The sequence below is a fragment of the Phoca vitulina genome, unplaced genomic scaffold (genome assembly GCF_004348235.1).
Source record: "Phoca vitulina isolate PV1807 unplaced genomic scaffold, GSC_HSeal_1.0 scaffold8, whole genome shotgun sequence".
NCBI classification, from domain to species: Eukaryota; Metazoa; Chordata; class Mammalia; order Carnivora; family Phocidae; genus Phoca; species Phoca vitulina.
Window position 1 is genome coordinate 35,393,308 of NW_022589711.1, and position 20,184 is coordinate 35,413,491.

At 41.4% G+C, this 20,184-nt stretch overlaps 1 protein-coding gene across 5 annotated transcripts; it reads left to right on the forward strand.

Moving 5' to 3' along the window:
- The first annotated feature begins 36 nt into the window (after positions 1-36).
- CD200 (CD200 molecule) lies at positions 37-19,519 on the forward strand. Of its 5 annotated transcripts, none has more exons than XM_032406531.1 (6): positions 37-953; positions 1,739-2,011; positions 4,497-4,578; positions 7,734-8,054; positions 10,390-10,657; positions 12,609-16,136. In XM_032406531.1, exons 4-6 carry the CDS (start codon positions 7,977-7,979, stop codon positions 12,728-12,730), a joined length of 468 nt encoding a protein of 155 aa, XP_032262422.1. In that variant the 5' UTR covers positions 37-953; positions 1,739-2,011; positions 4,497-4,578; positions 7,734-7,976; the 3' UTR covers positions 12,731-16,136. The 5 variants fall into 5 exon arrangements, with proteins under 5 accessions (XP_032262422.1, XP_032262420.1, XP_032262418.1 ...); XM_032406529.1 differs by having other exon boundaries at positions 39-953; positions 10,385-10,657; XM_032406528.1 differs by lacking the exon at positions 1,739-2,011 and adding an exon at positions 17,286-19,519 and having other exon boundaries at positions 41-953; positions 10,385-10,657; positions 12,609-12,716.
- Positions 19,520-20,184: the final 665 nt, after the last annotated feature.

Genomic DNA, 20,184 nt, shown 5'->3' on the forward strand with positions numbered 1-20,184 from the left:
GTCTGTTGGTTAAATTCAGCCTCAAAACATTTTTTTATTTTCATAGGTGACATCTGGAGAAACTGAATAACATTTCTCAAAATTCTTCATTTCTGACATGCCTGTGTGGAATTGTGTAAAATTTCTGTACGTGAGAGAATCCATCTTGATGCTCCATTTTCCTTTCCAACTAATGAGCTCTTGAACTGAGCCAGAAGCGACAATAGTTTTACAAACAGTTAAATTTCAACACAGCAGCTGGCATTCAGGTCATATGAAGACAGTATAGGCAGTTAACACATACTAGGGACAGCTTAATCGGACAGCAACAATAAAGCAATAGTTATCAGAAGTGGCTGTCAGCACCAAATTAGCACCTTTTCCCCTTATTTTCTTTATCTGCCTCATGTAATCACCCCTTCCTTCTTTTTCATAAAACCCCTTGCTTTCCCTACTAGAGCACAGCACGTTTCTAGTTTCCCGGAACCTGTGCTCCCTGAACTGCGATTCCAAGACCCCCGAAGAAAAGCCTTTTTCTTTCCTTTTCCATTTTGTTCTTTCTCGGTTTCACCACCTCCTGTTATTTCACACCTGCTTCACAATGCAGGTTGCCATTCCTGAGCGCTACGGCCCAACCGATGACTCCTCACCTCCCCCATTTCCTTTCCGTCCCTGTCACATGAAAATGGAAAAAGTGTATTTCCCCCCACCCCCCGTGCTTTCTCAGTTTCCCCATTCGTCACCTCTAAGAACTGGAAATGTTTCAAGGTGGGGAATTTAACCGGAACCCCGTGTGGCCGGGCGCCTGTGGGGGTACTTGAGGGCGCTTGGACCGCCACGATGGCTCCGTGCCGGGGCGGGGACTGGCCCGCCTCCCTGAGCTGGAGGCGCTCGGCGCGCCGCGGTGAGATCCTCCGGGCTTTCCAGCTGAAGCCGGCAACCGCGCGCGGCCGGGAGCGACCATGGGGAGGCCGGTGAGCGGGGCCGGGCGTGGAAGGAGGGCGCGGGGCGGGCGATGTCGCGCCGGCGGCCCTGGGGACGGCGGCGGCCTGAGCGCGTCCGGCTGCGGCTCGCCCGGGGCTGGCTGGGCGCTGGGCTTGGTGCGGGCGCTTTCCCCGCGACGCCTAGCCTTGACGAGAATAGGATTTTGCCTCGCGAAGGGTGGTTTCCAGGCTGGTCCCGGAGTCCCGGCTCTCTGTGTCAGTTGTCCTAGAAGGATGCCGCCAGGCGGGGGCCTCGGAGACGGAGACGCTTCTCTCGAGATCATTGTCCTCGGAGGGGACCTGGGCGGGGAGGCGCGCGCCTGCGGCCGGCCGGTCGGCTGGCGGCTGGGCTCCCTGGCCCCGACCCGAGCGCACGAAAGCACATCCTATTGTACGCTGTCCCAAGAAGGGGATGGCGGGTGCTGCTTTGGCTTCGTGTTGGCACCCAAAGCTGGGGTGGGGGGCTGCAGAATTCAGGGCTCAGAGCTCGCTCCCTCCTTGAGGCACCGGCCTCTTTCTCCATCCTTCGGTCCTTTGCCTCGGGAGCCAAAGAGGGCCAGATAAATCAGTGTTAAACCCCAGGGTATCCAAGAGAGACAGACATTTTGTTTATTCCGGATCTGTTTACATGGCTCAAACTGAATGAGCGGATTTTTATTTATATTGGGAGAATTGAAAAGAATAATAACAATACAAGATTAAAATCCAAACACAAGTAATACCTCAAGGTATTTTTTTTTTCTTTTTTTTTTTTTCATATATGGTTTACTGGCAAGACCGCACGGCCAGTCATTTCAGTATCTTTCTTAACAAAGGAGAATGGTGGCCTGGGAGCTTATGTTTACTCGGCGCACTGGATGCTGCTAATCTTCACAACCATCCTTCAGAGGAGGAATTGTTATGTGCTTTTACAAATAAGGAAACCAGCAGAGAGGTTAATTTTCACAAGCCCATGCGACTACACGTGATGGGAGCAGGATTTGCACCTAGAAACTCAGGGGAAAGAGGCATGGATAGGAGCAGTTAGCTGCCAGAGGGGTAGCTGCCAGGTAAGACCAGGTCCCTGGGAACCCTGGCCCTCCTGGCAAGGGGTAGAAGTGGATTTCTCCATTTTCATTTTGTACTCCCTGTATGTGGTTTGATTAATGGATTTTTTTTTTTTTTTTTTTTAGTTACCTAACATGTATTGGGATTTACTGCATCTTAGACACCATATTAAGTGGTTTCAATGATAGCAACCCAATGAAATAACAACGATATTTATTTACTGCTTACTCGTATCACTCACTATTCTGGGGGCATTCCATGTACTAACTTGCTTAGTCTTTTCAATAGAAGCGTTGGTGCTGTTATTTTGCCTCTTTTGGAGAGGTAAAGTCATTTGTCCTGGCTCACACATATGGTATTTGTGCTAACCCCACTCATCAGCCAGAATAATTATGTATATATTTAATAGCAAGGCTTTCCTTCTAATTCCCTTGCCTCAATCATTGTGTTTTCCTTCTTAGACATTCTTGGCTCCCAGCTCACACACTGTGTTCTGGTGTGTGTCTGCTTTCTCTCTTATCCTAAAACACAGATTTTCACTGTGAGAGCCAGTCCATTCTGTATTCCTCATCATCTTTGCTAGAATTTGGGTTTCCATGTGAGAGAGAGGCATATGGTTAAAAAAAATGGCAGGGAATTAGAATGCCAAAGAAGACTTTAGTTTTGGAAGCCAAGGTGTTGAGACAGCAAGAGCCTAAGCATTTGAGTTTTAAAAGCCTAAACACTGGAAAACCAAGGACATATGTTATTCCAGATGGGAAGAACGCAGGAGATGGAAGAACCAGCTTTCCTGACCCTAGGGGAAATACGTATTTTCTAGGCTGGGAGAGCAAAGAGGGCCTGATTAAAGTCTGTATTCAGACACAAGCTTGCCTTCTGAAAAGGCAGCCCTGTGCCTGATCACGGTGCATGGGGAGGGAGTTCAGGAGGATGGTAAATAGAACTTACAAGGAGCTGTTGAAATCCAAGAACAGAAACATCTGTGCTTTGCTTTCCTGGGAGAAACTGTGGAAAGAGACCAGCCTCCTCATCATGACAAGGGAAGAGTAAAACAGAGATGGATAGATACATGGGCGTCTAGGCAGAGAGCTTGTAGAATTTCCCTTTGCCCAACCCAGGGGCACGGAATCAGGAGAATGAAAGAGAGTGAGAGAAGACACTTTCTAAGCGCAAGGTTTAATTGCACAAATTGATGACCATGATGACTGGAGGGGAACACAGCCATCTTAGAGAATGCTACCGTGGATAGATGGCTGTAACCAAGGACTAGTAGCCCTGTCCCATGGCTTGGCATTGTGTGAGCCCCCAAGAATGGAGATGCAATGCCAGAGATTGGGACACTTGTGAAGTGCGGGGGTGGCAGGGGGCTGAATTGCCAGAGATGATGTGATATTGACTGCAGTGAAGTCTCTACCTCTAGTTGGAATGGCAACATGAAATAACAGTGAAACTCAGGTAAAGAAAAATACAGAGACCTACATTTCTTACACATCTCTAATACAGAAAAATATAGGGAAAAATTACATTTCTTGCCTGTACCCTTATGAACACACACATGCAGATGAAGTGAATGGATCCATGGGGCTACTGTAGTTAGTCTGTCTACATCCACCCTCTCATTTTATAATAAAATGATACCCAGAATAACATCCAATTAAATGTCACCATGTAAAAATGCCAAGGATTTCTTCCCGGACACATGAAAACAAAGCAATGCAGAAAAAAAATAAGGACACTACTGTTTGTTTGTTTGTTTTTTTAAAGATTTATTTATTTATTTGAGAGAGAGAGAGAGAGCACCCACAAGTGGGAGGGACGGAGAGAGAGGGAGAGAGAGACGGAATCTCAAGCATATTCTGCACTGAATGCAAAGCTGGTGACAGGGCTTGATCCTGGGACCCTGAGATCATGACCGGAACCAAAACCAAGAGTCCAATGCTTAACTGACTGCGCCCCTCAGGTGCCCCTGGACACTACTGTTTTTTAAAAGGGGCAATTCGTATAAAATTTGCAGAATTTTCAGGGAAATCTACTTCAGCAAACTCCAAGGCAGTCGTATCTTTCTGCAAAGTGGTCCCCCCTGAGTTCCGTCTTTAATGTTAACAGAAGTGGATTCTTTGGGAAGCGGATGCAAGCATTTGTAGTCTCCGTGTTTTCTGTGTGTATTTATGGCAGTTTGTTGTCCCCGACCATCCCACGTCTTTGAGGCCTGGCTCTTGACAATGGTGGCTTTGAGGGCGCGGCCTCAAATTGCTAGGGATTGCCGTAATGGAGGAGCCATGTTGCTGCTTTTCCCTTCCCATATCCTGAGCACACTCTTTTATTTCTTCCATTTATAGTCTGCAGTTCTGCATCCACAAAACCAAAGTTATCTGGTGGTTAAAACTTGAGCTGCAGCATTCCCTGAGGTAGCCATGAGATTGAAGCTTCCTTAGCTTTTTGTCCACATGCAAATGCCCATGTCTTTGCTTTGCTTTCTGTCTTCAGGTGTTCAGGAGGCTCTTCTGTCATCTGTCTACCTACAGACTGATTTGGTTCTTGGCAGCAGTGATGCTATGCAGGGCGCAAGGTAAAAAGATACCCAGTTCCCCTGCATGGGGTCCAGGGAGCACAATTTCTGGAGTGGAGACATCTGGCTAGTGTTGTTTGTGCTGTGCTAGTTCATTTGTCTGCATGAATTATTTAAACATGTAATTTGCTTGGAGGAATGGGAGTGGTTCTTTCTGCTTTACACATTTTTGTTTTCGAAGTGGAAAAAGGCTTTGACTATTTAGAAACTGTTTCCATAGATAAAACCAGATGTGAAGAAATTCTTTCTAAATTAAGATGTTTTTCACCTATCAAAGCAAATGACTTTTACATATTATTTAAATATAATTCCCTATGTTTATAAAGATATGGAAATGCTTGGGGAGTATGAATGAATATATACCCTTTTTAGAAGGTAATCTGGTAGTAAGCCTTTAAATTGGGCATGCCCCCTCTTTTACAGAAAAATATGGAAAATAATGAAATCTAGAGGTTACCTAGGTTCACAGTCTATATGAAGCATACGCCTGTGCTGTCCACTTATTTGTTGAGTTTCCTAGTTGTGCCAGACCTTTCTCCTGTGTTCCATGGGATGCCACCCCTCACTTCGCCACTGACCTTCTATCACCTTCCATGTGCTGTTGCTTTATGTCAGCCTTCACAGGTGGAGACAGGGCAGGCTTCCCACCATCCATGGCACAGGCTTTACCAACGGACTTGGGGGAATCTAAATGGAATTCCATAGAAGCATCCAAGAATTGTAAACTTTCCACTAAATTATTTCTTAGTCAAATAGAAGAATCACCTAAGAAGTTAAAACTCTAGCTCAGGTTCCTTTTCTACTCTCCATTCGAAAAGCAGCAATTTCTTCAAATCTCTGCTCTGCAAAATCTCAACAAACTTTCAGAAAACCCCAACAACAGGTATAGCCTCCAGAGCTTTTCACATCTACCAAGAGTACACCTCCCTACAACTACACTTCTGCAATACTCGTGGGTTCCAATTTGTGTCTGTTGGTATGCCTACCTTCTCATCCTTGACATTGTTGAAGGGCCACTGAGAGGACGTTGCTTCTTTTTTTTCTAATGATACTAGCCAACGTGTTCTCTGTGTTATTCATTTAAAAAAAAACAGATTTTGGTGTTTTTGATTAAGTCTACATGTTGTCTACCATTGCATTAATTTGTGCTTTTATCTATATGAATTCACTTCTTTTATCTTTTGGGGGGGTGGGATGTTTGAATATATGTGTGTATTCATTTTCCAATCTCTCGTTTCCTAATGAAGTTAAGATTAAATATTTCCCTCTGAAGATGGCTTTATCAATTTCTACGGATTTTAATACATTATATTCTCCTTGTCATTTATAGTAATTGATTATTCTTGCAATGACTTTTGGTGTAATTAGAGTTGAAAGAAGTATGTAAATTTCTTGTTTATTACATTGTGGACAGTGTTCAAGGTCATAGGGTAATAGCTTTTTTTGCATCTTATTTCAAGTTCAATTTGGGGGAATGTTTGTAAAGATTGTATGTTCTCTTTTGGTAAAAGTTTATAAATACATACTTATATACACATACACATATGATTTATATATATAATGATTTATATATAAATATTCATTTTTCAAATCTTCTCATCCTTACATTTGACCTTTTTGCTTTATCTGTATTTTTTAATATGTGGAAGTGAAAATTCTGAGCAAACTATGGAAAACTCTCCCATTATTTTTGTGGATTTAAAATTTTTCTTTTCAATTCTATGGCTTTTTATATGTTTCACTTATGTTGTTAGGCACAGAAAGGTTTGTTTGCTTAAAGATTTATTTATTTGAGAGACAGAGACAGAGAGAACACGGAGCGGGAGGGAGAGAGAGAGAATCTCAAGCAGACTCCCTGCTGAGTGTGGAGCCTGATGTGGGGCTAAATCCCATGACCCTGAGATCATGACCTGAGCTGAAATCAAGCATTGAATGGTTAACTGACTGAGCCACCCAGGTGTCCCAACATAAAGATTCATAATGTATATATCTTATTTTAGATTGCTCCTTTTATCATTTTGAAAAATATATTTTTGTCCCTTACAGTGTTTTTGTCTCCCATTCTTCCTTTTCCCTTCTTGTAAGTCTCAGTGATGATGTTGAAATATTCCAGGTCTTTGAATTTTTCTTGAATTTTTTCCATATCTTTATGCTTTTGTGCTACATTCTGAGAAGAATGTAGCACAAAAGCATACTTAACTAGTTGACCCTTCAGTGATGTCCATTCTGCTAAATCAGCCAAATCATTAAGATTTTATATTTGTCATTTTCTACAACTCTAATTTCTACTGTTTACAATGCTGGCTTCTTTTTACACTTAAGAGATCACATTTATTCACGTCAAAGTGTTTCTTGATTCATTATGTCTTTATTCATTTAGTTTGAGTTCCTGGGTTTGTAGAGTTTATTCTTTCATTGAGTCAGCTTTCTCAAACGTCTGCCTAGTTGTTATTATATTAAGATTTCCTATTGAATCATCTCTCATATCAATATGAGTAGCCAGCATTGATGGGGGAAGAAATTATTGTCATGCCTTATATTCTGCACTGCATTAAGTAAAAATGTGGGAATGCGTAGTAAATTGTTATTTGATTGTCAAAGCCATCTGGTACTACGTAGCCTCCTGAAGCATTGTCCCGCATATTCTTCTACCTTATGTTCCTATATTCACCACTGCTTCCCGGAGGCAAAAACTGCTGTTGCTGACCCTTCTTTGTAGGGGGTGTGTGTGGAATGTATAGGGCTGTTACATCTTCTTCACCTAAATGGATCACTCTGCCAATTGTCCGTTGGCCCTTTCTTTCTTCTGCACCTCTAGGCATGAACACTCCTGGTGATGCTTCTATTCTATCTGGCAATTTGCATCTCCAACTTCATTCTACCTGCTTTCAGCTTACAGGGATTCTTTGCACAATTTCTGTCACTGAAAGTTTGCTTTCTTGTTTTTTTACTCTGTTACTCTTAAAGATTGAATAAACATATTTGAACTTATATTTCTCTAGCAACATCAGGGATGTAGGTAAATGTTTTCTTTGCATTTTTCTCTATCTTTTCTATGTTTAACTTTGAACATGCATTTTTTTATCAGAAAAATGTGTATTTTTATGTATTAAATTTTAAAATATAAATGTTCTTTTATGATTCCATGATAAAAGTTGTGACCCAAAATGAAAAAAAGCTGCTGAACACACCTGCTTCCTTAAGATGCTCTCTGCAAAATTCCGAGGAAGTCTTGATTGTGACATGGCAGAAAATCAAGGGTGTTAGCCCAGAAAACATGGTCACCTTCAGCAAGAACCATGGGGTTGTGGTCCAGCCTGCCTATAAAGACAAGATAAACATCACCCAGCTGGAACTCACGAACTCAACCATTACCTTCTGGAACACCACCCTGGAGGATGAAGGGTGTTACAAGTGCCTCTTCAATACTTTTGGTTCTGGGAAGATCTCAGGAACAGCCTGCCTCAGCCTCTCTGGTGAGAATCTCTGGGAATACATTGTCTCTGGCTAGAAATGTCATTTTCAAGAATGTTTGGAACCTGGTGGTAGTGCCTAGTTTTTCAGGATCCTAACCTCAGAAAGGTTCATGAGAAGACACTTAGCCTTTCATGTCTGTTATAACTGTGCTTATGGTTATTTGGAAAGTTCATGGGGCTACCTGGAATCTCTGCCTGGGGTTATCTTTGCTCTGAGGAATGGTGTTCTCAGCAAGAGTAAATTAAGGGCCATGGTGAGGATAATGGGTTCTTTGTAAGTAGTGGTATGATTCAGACCTGGCTTTGCCATTAGCAGTCCTGTGACCCTGGGAGCGTCCCATCCCACTCTCTGAACCAGAGTCTATTTATCTGCACAGTAAGTATGAAATCGATCATCTGTAGGGTCTCTAACAGCTTTAACACTTTTGGATCTAAGGACAGAGCCAGATTGGGCCTACCCAGAGCCAGTTATGGTGGTCCCTCTCATTTTGTTTCAACACAGTTCTCTTGGGATATACCTCAGAGGCTCTTCATACCTGCAGTCAACTAGGTATTTAACTGGATAATAAGCATTCTTTTACAATCCAAGAGGCTTAGTTTGACAAGTTTCTTTTCCGTTTAACTGACACATAGCTGGGATCAAGAATTGAGAAGTGGGAATAAGGGGTAACTTTGGAGCACGGCACACTTGGTGGTAGTTTTAGAAGGGAAAAGAGAAATTTAGACAGGGTTATCAGGAATGTTAAAGTGAGAGTTTGAGCACACCAAGAATATTGGACATGGGGTAAGAGGAGGATCAGTAAACGAGAGTGCAAGGGAGGTATGGCAACAGGAAAAAAAAAAGGTTTCTTTCACTTATTTTGCCTATAATGAGTCCTCTCTGTGGGATCTTATGTCAGGTTTTCTTCTTGACTCTATTTTTTTGTTTTCTTTGTCTCTTTGTCTCCCTGTCCTTTTTCCTCTTTCCTCTCCTTCCAGTCTTCCCTCCTTCTTTCTTCTCCATTTTTCTCCTTCCTTCCTTCCTTCCTTCCTTCCTTCCTTGCTTCCTTCCTTCCTCCTACCTCCTCACTTGTCTTTTTTTTCCTTCTTGTGGATGTTTTTTTCATTTCTATTACTTTTTCTTTTCTTCTTTTTTTCTCATCTTTCTCTTTTTTACCCTCCTTTACCCATAAACTTTTGTATTATTTTTTACCTGAAAACCAAACTCCCCTGAATTTTCTGGATAGTACTCCTGTTCTTTTCCACACGGATCATTTCCAGCCATACCTTATAGCTTCCATCTATAGCTTCCTTGGATGTACCAGAGAACCCTGCCACCCAGTCTCACCATGTCAACCATACTCCTCTTCCTTCACTTTTATCTGTCTTCCCCTAGTGCCCATCGACTTTAGTAATCTGGGTATTCTTTGGAAGAAGCCACAGTCCCTCTGGGCCCATTTCCTCCAACCCACTGCCACCCACCCACCTCTTGAACCTCTAAACACAGACCAGGTTTTCCTTTCACTACTGCCCTTTAATTATCTTGTAGGCTCCAGAGTAACCACAGGAAAGCCAGCTTGTGTTTGCTCAGCAGAGATGAACTGCACATTGAAAGTACACAATGAAAATGAATTCACTGGTCAAGGGACTTTTGAAAGGGAACAGGGTTACAGCTGGACTAAAATAATGTGCTTTTCTCATAAACTATTTTGTCTTAACTCTATCAGGTGATCTCCAAGGTCCTTTCAACTGTCATTCTGTGATTTTCTGGTTATCAGCAGTGAATTTCTAATTTACATCTTCTGTAGATATTCCAAGCAGGGACTTTCCAAGTCTCCTCCTTGCATCTCATTCCCTGGTCCAGCTCTGAAAGGCCATCTCTAAGCACTCCCTCTGCGGGCTCTCTGGTCTGAAACTGCCGGGGGCTTCTGAGAAGTGCAGCCTACCTCTATGGCCATGCTGACGGGTGACCATTGTCAGACTATGAGAGGGACACCCAGAAGAAGCCAGAGATGCTGCCTTGCCCGGAAATGGAGAACAGAATATTAGGCTCTGGATCGTTTGGGAAAGAAGAATCCCTCCCCCCCCCCACCGCCCCATTCAGCTAATTCCCCTGCAGACAAACTACAGAGAGGATTTTTCTTGTTACAGAGCTGTCTTAGGCCAGTTTCCATCCTGCCAGCCAGAGGATTAGACACAGGAAGAACTGAGGAGCCCCACTTTGGGTTGGATGTGCCACCTTATCCCTTGAGCCCCCAGTGTCTTTCTGTAAAGATCTTCCTTCCTCCTCTGAGGAGAATGTGGGGCTTAACTGATGGCAGACCATCATTTTTTCTTTTTTTTTGTCCCAGTACAGCCCACAGTGTTCCTTCACTATAAATTCTTCGAAGACCACCTAAATATCACTTGCTCTGCCAATGCCCGCCCAGCCCCTGTGATCTCCTGGAAGGTGTCTGGGTCAGGGATTGAAAACAGTACTGAGGTTCTCTCGCACCCCAATGGGACCACGTCTGTCACGAGCGTTCTCCAGGTCAAAGACCCCAAGCGTCAGGTGGGGAAGGAGGTGGTCTGCCAGGTGCTGCACCTGGGGAATGTGACCAGCGTCACGCAGGCTGTGGATAAAGGTAAGAGAAGGCTGCGGCTGCATCTGTGAACACACGACTGGAAAGTGGTGAATGGTCTGCAGAGCCTCTTGGCCTCCTAGCCAAGGAGCTAATAAGACAGAGAATGGAGTAAGTGGGGAAAGAAAAACAGAGTTGAGGAAACCAGTAAAGCCAGTCTTACTTTGGTAACTGTTGTATGTTGCCCACATACCAAATGCTTTTGTTGAGACCCATCCACGCCTTTAGTTTCCATGCTGCTGACATTTCCTGAGTGTCTGTCGTGTGCCAGGTGTTGGGATTGTTGAAATGCGAGAGTAAGCAAGACTCAGTGCCTGTGCTCAGAAAGCTCCTGTTCTACTGCGGGTAACACAATGCGCAATTACACAACTGCGGGCGAAATGCTTCAGGAGGAAAGCTACGCTGCACCCGGGAGGATTGAGAGTGGGGAGGAGAGGATCAGTTCAGTCTGGAGGGAGCAGGAAGATTTCCTGGAAGAAGTGACGTCCATGAGGAAGGCTTTGCATCGTCTGCGCTGTAGAACTGGGCCACAGAGCTTTTAAGAAAGGGGCCAATGTGAGGATGTTTTCCTCACCCCTTTGAAACAAACTGCATCCTGAGCAAGACCGCTTTTGCTTTCTTGTGTTTCTCTCTAAGCTGCTAGCTCTGGGTCTCATGGACACAGGAAGTGAGGCCTGTGGGCGGGAGAAGAGAGGGAGCGGCAGTTTTAGGCAAGATGCTTTGGGAATAGCCACAGTTTTCTTTATCTGTGTGGCTAAAGCATCAGCTCTGGACGAGGCTCTCAGTAATAAGCCTCCTACAAAGGTACTGATGCTTTTTTTCCAGGGAGCACTTTAAGCACTAAAGCCTGGGAAAACTTTCCCCTGAATGCCTTATTGGTGTGGTTGCCTCTAGGGAACATTTCCTATAGTCATTTTTGGGGTTATTGAAAAAAACAGACTAATCAAAAAGTCAACATTTAGGTAATTTTGGGCAAAAGATTTGTAGTGTTAGATCTGGACATTTGTGAAGAGATCCTCATTTTCAGCCAAGGCAGAGGGTAAATTTCCCTGAAAAGCAAGAATGTGAAAAGGAACATGTCTTCTTGTCCAAGAATGCCAGAATCGACTTACATCGTTTATAATGTTTATACATCGTTTGTGTAATGTTTGTTTACTCTGCGAGCATTTACTGAAAGTCTTCCATGCTTCAAGCATTTATCAAGCACTGGAACCATGGAAGTTAGACACATCTCTGTCTGAAGGGGCTCGGTTGAATTATGATGTGAGAAATCCTGTTACAGAAGTATGAGGAAGATGCTGGAAACTCCCAAATCAGGAAGCTCTTCCCCCGCTGTAGGATTGCGGAGTGACACTGAGGGGCCGCGTTTATTGACTGTTGGAAAGAGGTTTAATAACAAAGACACAGATTAGAAGAAATACAATAAAAATATTGAGATGAGTTACTCCTGGGGTTGGCATCATGAAATCCATGATTTTTTTCCTTTCTATGTCTCTGTATTTTCCACAACTTCCTCAATAAATATATTATTTTAATGGGCGGTGACCTCTGACCAAGCCTTGGTTCTGCCCCTTACTATGCTGATTTGGGGCTTACTTAGCTTCTCTGAGCCTCAGTTTTTTGTTCTGCTGTTGTTGTTGTTGTTTTTATATGTGCGATGATGATAATAATACCTAACTCTTGGGTTGTTTTGAGGATTAAATGAAATAACACATTCAAAGCTTTTATGAGATAGTAGCCACAGAAAACGTGGTTAGATTATTATTAACTAAATGTTATTGAAATAATATCAAACCATGAGTGGAGACATCAATAGGTATATATTTGAGGATAATTTTCATCGAAAGCTCCACTCTAGGAAAAACTCATCCCAACGATTGCTTTATCACTTTTTGCCTCAATGGTTTCTGCTTATGACTTTGTTTCTCCTTTTCCCCCCCTTCACCATCTATAGGATTTTGGTTTTCAGTTCCGCTCTTGTTAAGCATTGTTTCCTTGGTAATTCTTCTGGTCTTAATCTCAATCTTACTATACTGGAAACGTCGTCGGAACCAAGACCGAGGTAAGTTATCATAGGAAGTACAAAGAAGGAAACAAATGATTTTTTAATAGCACTGTAGAGGGCACAGGAAGATGTAAATAAGGGATGGCAACAATGTGTCCTGCTTGTTGTTGCTGGTGTTTTAGAACACTTTTGGGGTCATTTTCTTGCAGTTGGACATTAAACTGGATGTTTCTGCTTTTTATTTGCTACGATCATTTAATGGCTAATTATTTGTAAGTTGAGAGTAAGGGTCGATGAGAGGAAATGTAGACAATGTCTAGTCCCTGTAGAGTCAGCTGATGGCCACACCAGAGAAAGAAGTCTCTGTACCCACACTGTGTTCTTCTACCCATTAACAAGAAGGGCAGTCTCTTTTCCTTTTACGGCAAGCGCTCCCTGGGCCAGCTAGTCCACGTAAGAGACTCTGAAATTGTCCAGTATACTCACTAATTAAATAGTATTTTCTATGTTATACTCCTACTATGCCTCAAATACTATAGGCAGCTTACAGGTGACCTACACTTACTAACTCCGTCATGTCATTTTGTCCTTATAGACTATAAATTTTTTTCTGTCCCTACAACATCTATCACAGTGTCTTATGTATATGAAGTTCTCAATAAACTTTCATTAAGACAGTGAATGAATCGGATGGATGGATGGATGGACGGATAGATAGATTTTCAAAGTGACGTTTTCAATTCTCTTTTTCTTACTGTAATTTCAGTACCTCATAAATGCTGAGTCTAAAACCTTGGGAGATACTATAAAATGAGAAGCTATAAAACAAGAGGATTCAGCTAGAGAGAGAGATTTAAATTTTTTTGTTTTCGGGAGGCAGTGCATAATTTATTAAAGTTAATGCAAAGCTTCAGTTTATGGTGTGTGTGATGGGGATTTCCAAGGGTGAAAGGCTGATATGGGAATTTTTCCCATCTTGGATGACTGAAAGATAGGGAAGAAAAAAACTGTTGGTTTTTTAAAATTAAATCGTAAGCTATCTTTCATGTTGTAGGTTTTTCGAACACTTAATTTTGCGTAAGCCTTATACAAGTACCAGATTAATTCTTGTGATTTTATAAGAAAAGCAACAAATCTTCAGTGTCAATGACCCTTTTGCAAAAGTAGATAAAAGTGTTTGTTCTGTGGGAAGAGGAGATTACAGATCAGATAATTTTATTGCATATAAACATAAGCCCATAGAATTCATTAGTGCTCTGCAGAATGTCAAAGGCAGTAGGCTGTTTGATTTTACTTTATCCAAACATTTCATTTTTCCCATTAGGACTTGAAGCCAGAGAGGGAAATTGACTTCCTTCCCTAAGGTCGCACAGCTAGTTAACAACAGGCTTAGGACTAGAACGCTGGTTTTGGTCTGCTGACCTCTGCCAGAGTGTTCTTCCAGCTCTGATGCCCTGGAGTCCTGACTTGAAAGGCATTATTGGGTTGCATGTATTTTAATCCTAGCTTGCTGTTACTGTTGTACTCTTTTGGAAAGCGTGAGGAAAGAAGTATGAAGTGTTCAAATTCATCTTAAAAAGTCCCTGTTGGACAAGAATCTTATAATACAATCTATTCAAGCCCAAGGTAAATTCCACTAGAATGGGGCATTTGCAAAATAATTGTCCTTTGTTCATTAAGTAAGTCTTGGGTTTTCTGGGAAACATCATTGTTCAATGTCTTTTCTAGTTGAAGCAAGGGGAGTCAGCTTATCTTTGTTTCTAGGCTTTTTCTCATTTATGAAAATAAACACCTGAACCTCTACAGAATCTTGCAAGCACTGGGATTGCCATTTACTGATGATGTCTTCATGACATACGGCCAAATCAGTTAATTACATTGAATGTTCAGTGGCACATTTTGGGGGACTGAATTTTTTTGCTGGTTTCAAATATTTTAACAGCCAGATGATTTGGTCCCATTTACTTAAATAGCTAGTAAAACAGAGTGTCAATTATGCTGGAGACTTAAACACTCAAGATCAAAACTGAAGTTATAACAAAAGTTGGGCGAAAGGGAAGAAAACCATAGAAGATGTTGACATTTTAAATTTCTTTAAGTAGCAAACTCTGATTATCAATTTGTGATGAAAGCCAATGGACCTACTACATTTGCTTCCTATCTTTCCTTACCCTTACTTTGGATTTTCTTTTTTTTTTTCTCTTTTTCTTTCCATCATCTCCTGAATGCCTAAAACTTTTGGATGGGCAGGAAAACATGATCAGTCAAAAATGACACCAAGTTTCTGATCTCAGTGACTGGAACAATGGTGAAGTGCTCAGAAATAAGGAAGTGAAGAGGGGAACTGAATGTGTGTGAGTGTGTGTGTGCTTGTGTTCAAAGTTCATGGAGAGAGAAGGAGGAGAGGAGGGATGAATTCATTCTTGATGAATTCATTCTTGAACTCACTGAATGTGAGTAGAAAAGAATCCTCTCCAGAGAGCTGCCCCATGGTAAGACAAATCTAGTTAAGTAAGTGTGACTTAGCAACAACAAAGTCTATTTTAGATCAAAATCACTTACTCATTGCTCACAAAAGCACAAGCAAATTTATAGTTTTGGGATAGAGGAGTGATCTCTAATGATGATGTCACTTTTGTAGAAAAATCACTTTTTGTTGTGATTCTGTTTAATGCCGGAGAATGGTTGTGTTCTTTTCACCAGTGAAGGTGAAATACCTCTGGAGGAAGGTATGATGACTTAGAGGCAATTTCTCTTTGTATCAGTCCTGATGGGATCATTGTAGTTACTTCCCATGAAACGACATCAGTAAGATAATAGGTTGATTAATAGATCGATATGTTTTCAAAGAACAGCCTCTTTTCTTTGTCTTTCGTGAATCCAGTACTTTATTACTAAAATAGAAAGTGAAAAAATAAAATAAAATTTCCTAGGGAAATTTTCCACCATTCTATATTAGTTCTTGCTATTAAAACCCAGTTGATGTCATAAATGTGCCCCTTCCACAATGAAATTAAATTTGAGCTTGAGAATAGCCTTTTATTTCTCATTAGTCAACCCACCAATGATTACATGCTTCTCAAAAACTCACCTCACTTTGGGGCAGATCTTAATAGACAGATAATCACCTCAGTTTTTGAAATTTTTGAGTACTAGTTTTCTTTTGTTTGATTGAGTCAAGGCAGAATTGGCAAACAGTAGAAAATTTAGACATTCATATGAAATGCACATGCCAGATTTCACTTTTTTTTCAAGTGTCTAGCTATTTCATAGCAAAGTGGTTTTTTTTTCTTGCCCACATTATCTATAATTACCCTGAATTCTTTCACTTCACTTCATAATAATGTAACCTGTAAATGGGCTCTTTCAATGATAATGGCAGTGTTAATAAAACACTATGTTCTGGGTGGAATCATGCCATTTTTTTCTTTTTTTTTTTTTTAAGATTTTATTTATTTGACAGAGAGAGAGAGAAGAGCAGGGGGAGAGGGAGAAGCAGGCTCCCCGCAAAGCAGAGAGCCCGATGTGGGACTCGATCCCAGGACCCTGGGATCATGACCTGAGCTGAAGGCAGACGCTTAACCGACTGAGCCACCCAGGCACCCCGCCATTTTTTTCGATTTTAAGCTTAGTACTATATCAAATAACAAAAGTGCCCAATGGACAATTTATGATGGTGAAATTGGTGACTAGTTAGAAGGACAATACAAGAGTATTTGTTTCTAAAATAATAAGAATCTTTGCTTTGCGTAATAATTGTACTTACATCTCCCTGAGGCAGGCTGGATGGGTGGTAGCCAGCACCCCTACCCCAGTTTCCTCTTAGCTCCAAGCTGAAGAAATGGGGTGTTTTATACGAGAAAAGTGTGGGGCAACCTTTATTGGACTGCTTAGGTCAAAACTGCTGGGAGAAATCTTGCATTCCAACGTATTTTTCTATAAGAGTTTACCCTTGAATGGGGGCAGATGCCATCCATCATACCAAAATGTCACGACCAGATGACAGAGTCACTCACTAGCAGAACCTTAAGCCTGGGCATTCTTGCCTGAGCTGTTCTGTGTTTTTTTTACCACAGACAGCAGGTACTGGAATTTTGGCAGGTTTAAAATGTTACAGTTTCTGGTAAAGAATTACTTAAGATTACACAGAGAATGAGAGGTAGCCCCAAGATAAAATCCCAGGTCTTTGCCTGCCTTGTAGGGAGGTCCACATCCTTTCAGTTTAGGTGCGAGAAACCTGATAGCCCTGGAAAGGCCCTCCATGGATCTACTTTGTGACCATTCCCAGCCCAAGGCCCAGTGAGTTAGTATCCACAGAGAGCAAAGCTCAAGGTCTTATAAATAAAATACATGTAGATTATTTGGAATTCTCTCTCTTTTTTTTTTTTTACTTGTAGTCCTAAGTGATTCGGCAAAAGATTATTTCCTAGAATTACCTATGTCCCTTGGAGAGAGTCACGGTCTCCCCACATCACATTGGGTCAGGAATGTCCTTATCTTTGCCAATGAAATATGCACAGGTGTGTTCTATGCTTACTGACCCTTCTGTTATGTATCTTCTTCAAATGTGTTAGGATAGACATTATAAATGTTGGAAGTTAATATCTTGATCTTTCTTTTATCCAGAGCCCTAGAGGAATCACACAGAACCTGGAAAATTTACTCCCTGGTCTACTTGAATCTGACTCAGAAGGAAGGTAGGAGGAAAAGGGTCATTCTCTGAGGGACATAAAGAGCAGAAGAGGTAGGGGTAAAAGACCTAAGAATTTCAAGATTTTCTACTGCCATCTAAGCTACCCAGTGCTTGTGGGAGTTCCAAAAGGAAGTCGTTTTACCTCTCAAGTCTGTTGTAGGACTTGATTTTGTGACGCAATGCAGTGTTGTGCTGTTGAAAGGAGACTGGACTTTGAATCAGTAGCCACAACTCAGAGGCTGACTCTGGCTCCAACCGAGGGCAACGCTCTGTCCGTCACTTTATCTCAATGAGCATCCACACCCGCATCCAGAAAATTAGGAAGTTGGACCAGATCGTTTGCCATTCTGCTCCAAAAACTGATGTAATTGCAGGAAAAAAAGGAATCAAGAAAGGAAAAAGAGAAAGGAGAACACGGGAAGGTGTTAAGGATCAAAGAACTTTTCTGAGACTACCTTTTACCTTTCTGTTGCTGTTCCATCTCTTCTTCCATATTGTTCTTAGGTCCACGAGTCAGTTTCCTCTTCACGTGGTGGTGGTAGTCCACTACCTGCCGACTGGTTTGTTAGTAACTGGTCTTTCTAGAATCCTTGGTTTCACTGCAGTTCTTCATGTCCTCCTGTGACTGGTGTTTACCACAATGAATATGGGACTGAATTCATTGCAAAATAACATTGACAACCTTAACTTTACTTATCTACTTGTATAGAAGAATAAGTATTGTTAGCCCAGCAGCTCACGTTTTTAAAAAAAACATTTCCTGTCCCATTTGACTTATAATAGGATCTGGTCCTATACCAGTCATTGTGAAATCAAAAGAAAATACATGATAAAATAAAAACAGGCATTTAGGAAGTTTCGAATTCAATTCAGAGTCAATTCAAATGCTTCTCCCTCCTGGCTTCTTTTCCCATGAGTTAACTTCTCATAATAGCAGAGAAGGTATGTTTGGGTTTAGAAATCCCTTTGTTCTAAATTATATTGTTCTAACTAGTGGAACATTTTTGAACTCTTAAAAATCACAGGACCAAATTATTGACTTTTTCAGTATCTTTTGCTTTCTTGTCTCTACTCAGTGACCTAAGAACTAAAGCTTAAGTTGTTTTCACTGTTGAATTGGATATTTGTATATTTAGTAAGCTTTTCATGTTATTTAAATCTGTATTATTTCTTATATTTGTATTAAGATACTGAATGATTAAAAGTGTCAAATCTAAATATTTGGTTCACGACACTCTTTTGGGAAATGTGGACATTAATGATAATCTTTAGATTTTCCCTCTTCGTGTGAAACACTCCTCTCTCCTCTATCTCTCACCCACTAGAAGATGCCACTGACATTTCTGATTAATCACAAAGTCACAAATCAGATATCCCCGATCTGGCCAGTGAGAGCTCCGTCAGGTTGACAACTGTGCTTTGGACATGACCTGGTCAATTTGGAGCACTTCCTTGTATATGTTCTTTTGATTTGGCTTTTAGATACCAACCTTTGCAAACTGATTAAGTTACTACGGTTTTGAATTTAATCAGAGCTACCACCCTGCCTGGTATTTCAACTGCCAAATCAGGGAGGATAACTAAAGCAGTAGCTCTCAAAAATTTAGAACGTGCTTAAAAACATTATTGAGAACCCCAGAGAGTTTCTTGTAAAGAGAAGTGTTTGCTGATATTTACCACATTCGAAACTTTCACATTTAAAATTCACATTGTGAATTTTAAAAACAAAAATATACAAGCATGCATTCTATTAGCCATCAGAATGATGTCCACATTACACATCACATAGTTTCTGGGAAGTTCCACATCACGATTGTGAGAGAATGAGCATAAAAAAGGCAAATGATGTGTTGCTGTGAACAATAGTTTTGACTTTTGTGGACTCCCTGAAATGGTCTCAGGGACAATATTAAACACTGATCATTTAAAGTATATGCAAAGAAGGAGACCACATTATGAAAAGATTTCATGAGTCTTTCCCAAAGAGACTCCTTATTAAACAGATATCTTTACAATGCCTAAGCATTCTATTATTTCATCATAACTTATTGCAGAGAGCCCGAGGACTAATCCTTCTTCATCACTAATACAGGTGTACCTTGGAGATATTGTGGGTTTGGTTTCAGACCTCTGCAAAAAAGCAAATATCACAATAAAACACCTCAGATGAATTTCTTGGTTTCCCAGTGCATATAAAAGTTATGTTGACAGTATACTGTACTCTATTAAGGGTGCATTAACATTATGTCTAAAAAAAAGAAAAACGAACTATGTACGTACCTTAGTTTAAAAATACTTTATTGCTAAAAAATGCTAACCATCATCTGAACTTTCAGCAAATCATAACCACTGATCACAGATCACCTAGCAAATAGAATGGTAATGAAAAATTTTGGAAAATTGCGAGAATTACCAACATGTGACACAGAGACATGCAGTGAGCAAATGTTTTTGGAAAAATGGCACCAATAGACTTGCTCGAGGCAGGGTTGCCACAAACCTGCAATTTGTAAAAAACACAGTATCTGTGAGGTGCAATAAAGCAAGGTACACTTGTAATTCAATTAAATTGGTTTATGAAATGGCTTCTCAGTTACCTCGGAGGATACTGAGAGACTTGGACTTCGAATAGTAGGTTGTGATGGACAAGACCTGGGAGGGTCGTAGCCAATGGAGGCAGGAGGAGGAAGGGGGGACCCGGCTCAGACCCGGATCACGTGGTTCTGCCCCAGAAAGTGGATGCGTGTGAAACACCTTTATTGCCCTGCGACCCTTGCCCCCTCACCCGTGGAAGGGCTCACCAACTCCTTTGTACTTATTCTGAATGTTCCA

What these genes read in the sequence shown, in the direction of transcription:
- CD200 (XM_032406527.1), top strand. An exon ending in GATGCTATGCAGGGCGCAAG is followed by an intron (nt 4,579 to 7,733) that starts GTAAAAAGATAC and finishes CCATGATAAAAG; the next exon opens with TTGTGACCCAAAATGAAAAA. An exon ending in CACGCAGGCTGTGGATAAAG is followed by an intron (nt 10,658 to 12,608) that starts GTAAGAGAAGGC and finishes CACCATCTATAG; the next exon opens with GATTTTGGTTTTCAGTTCCG.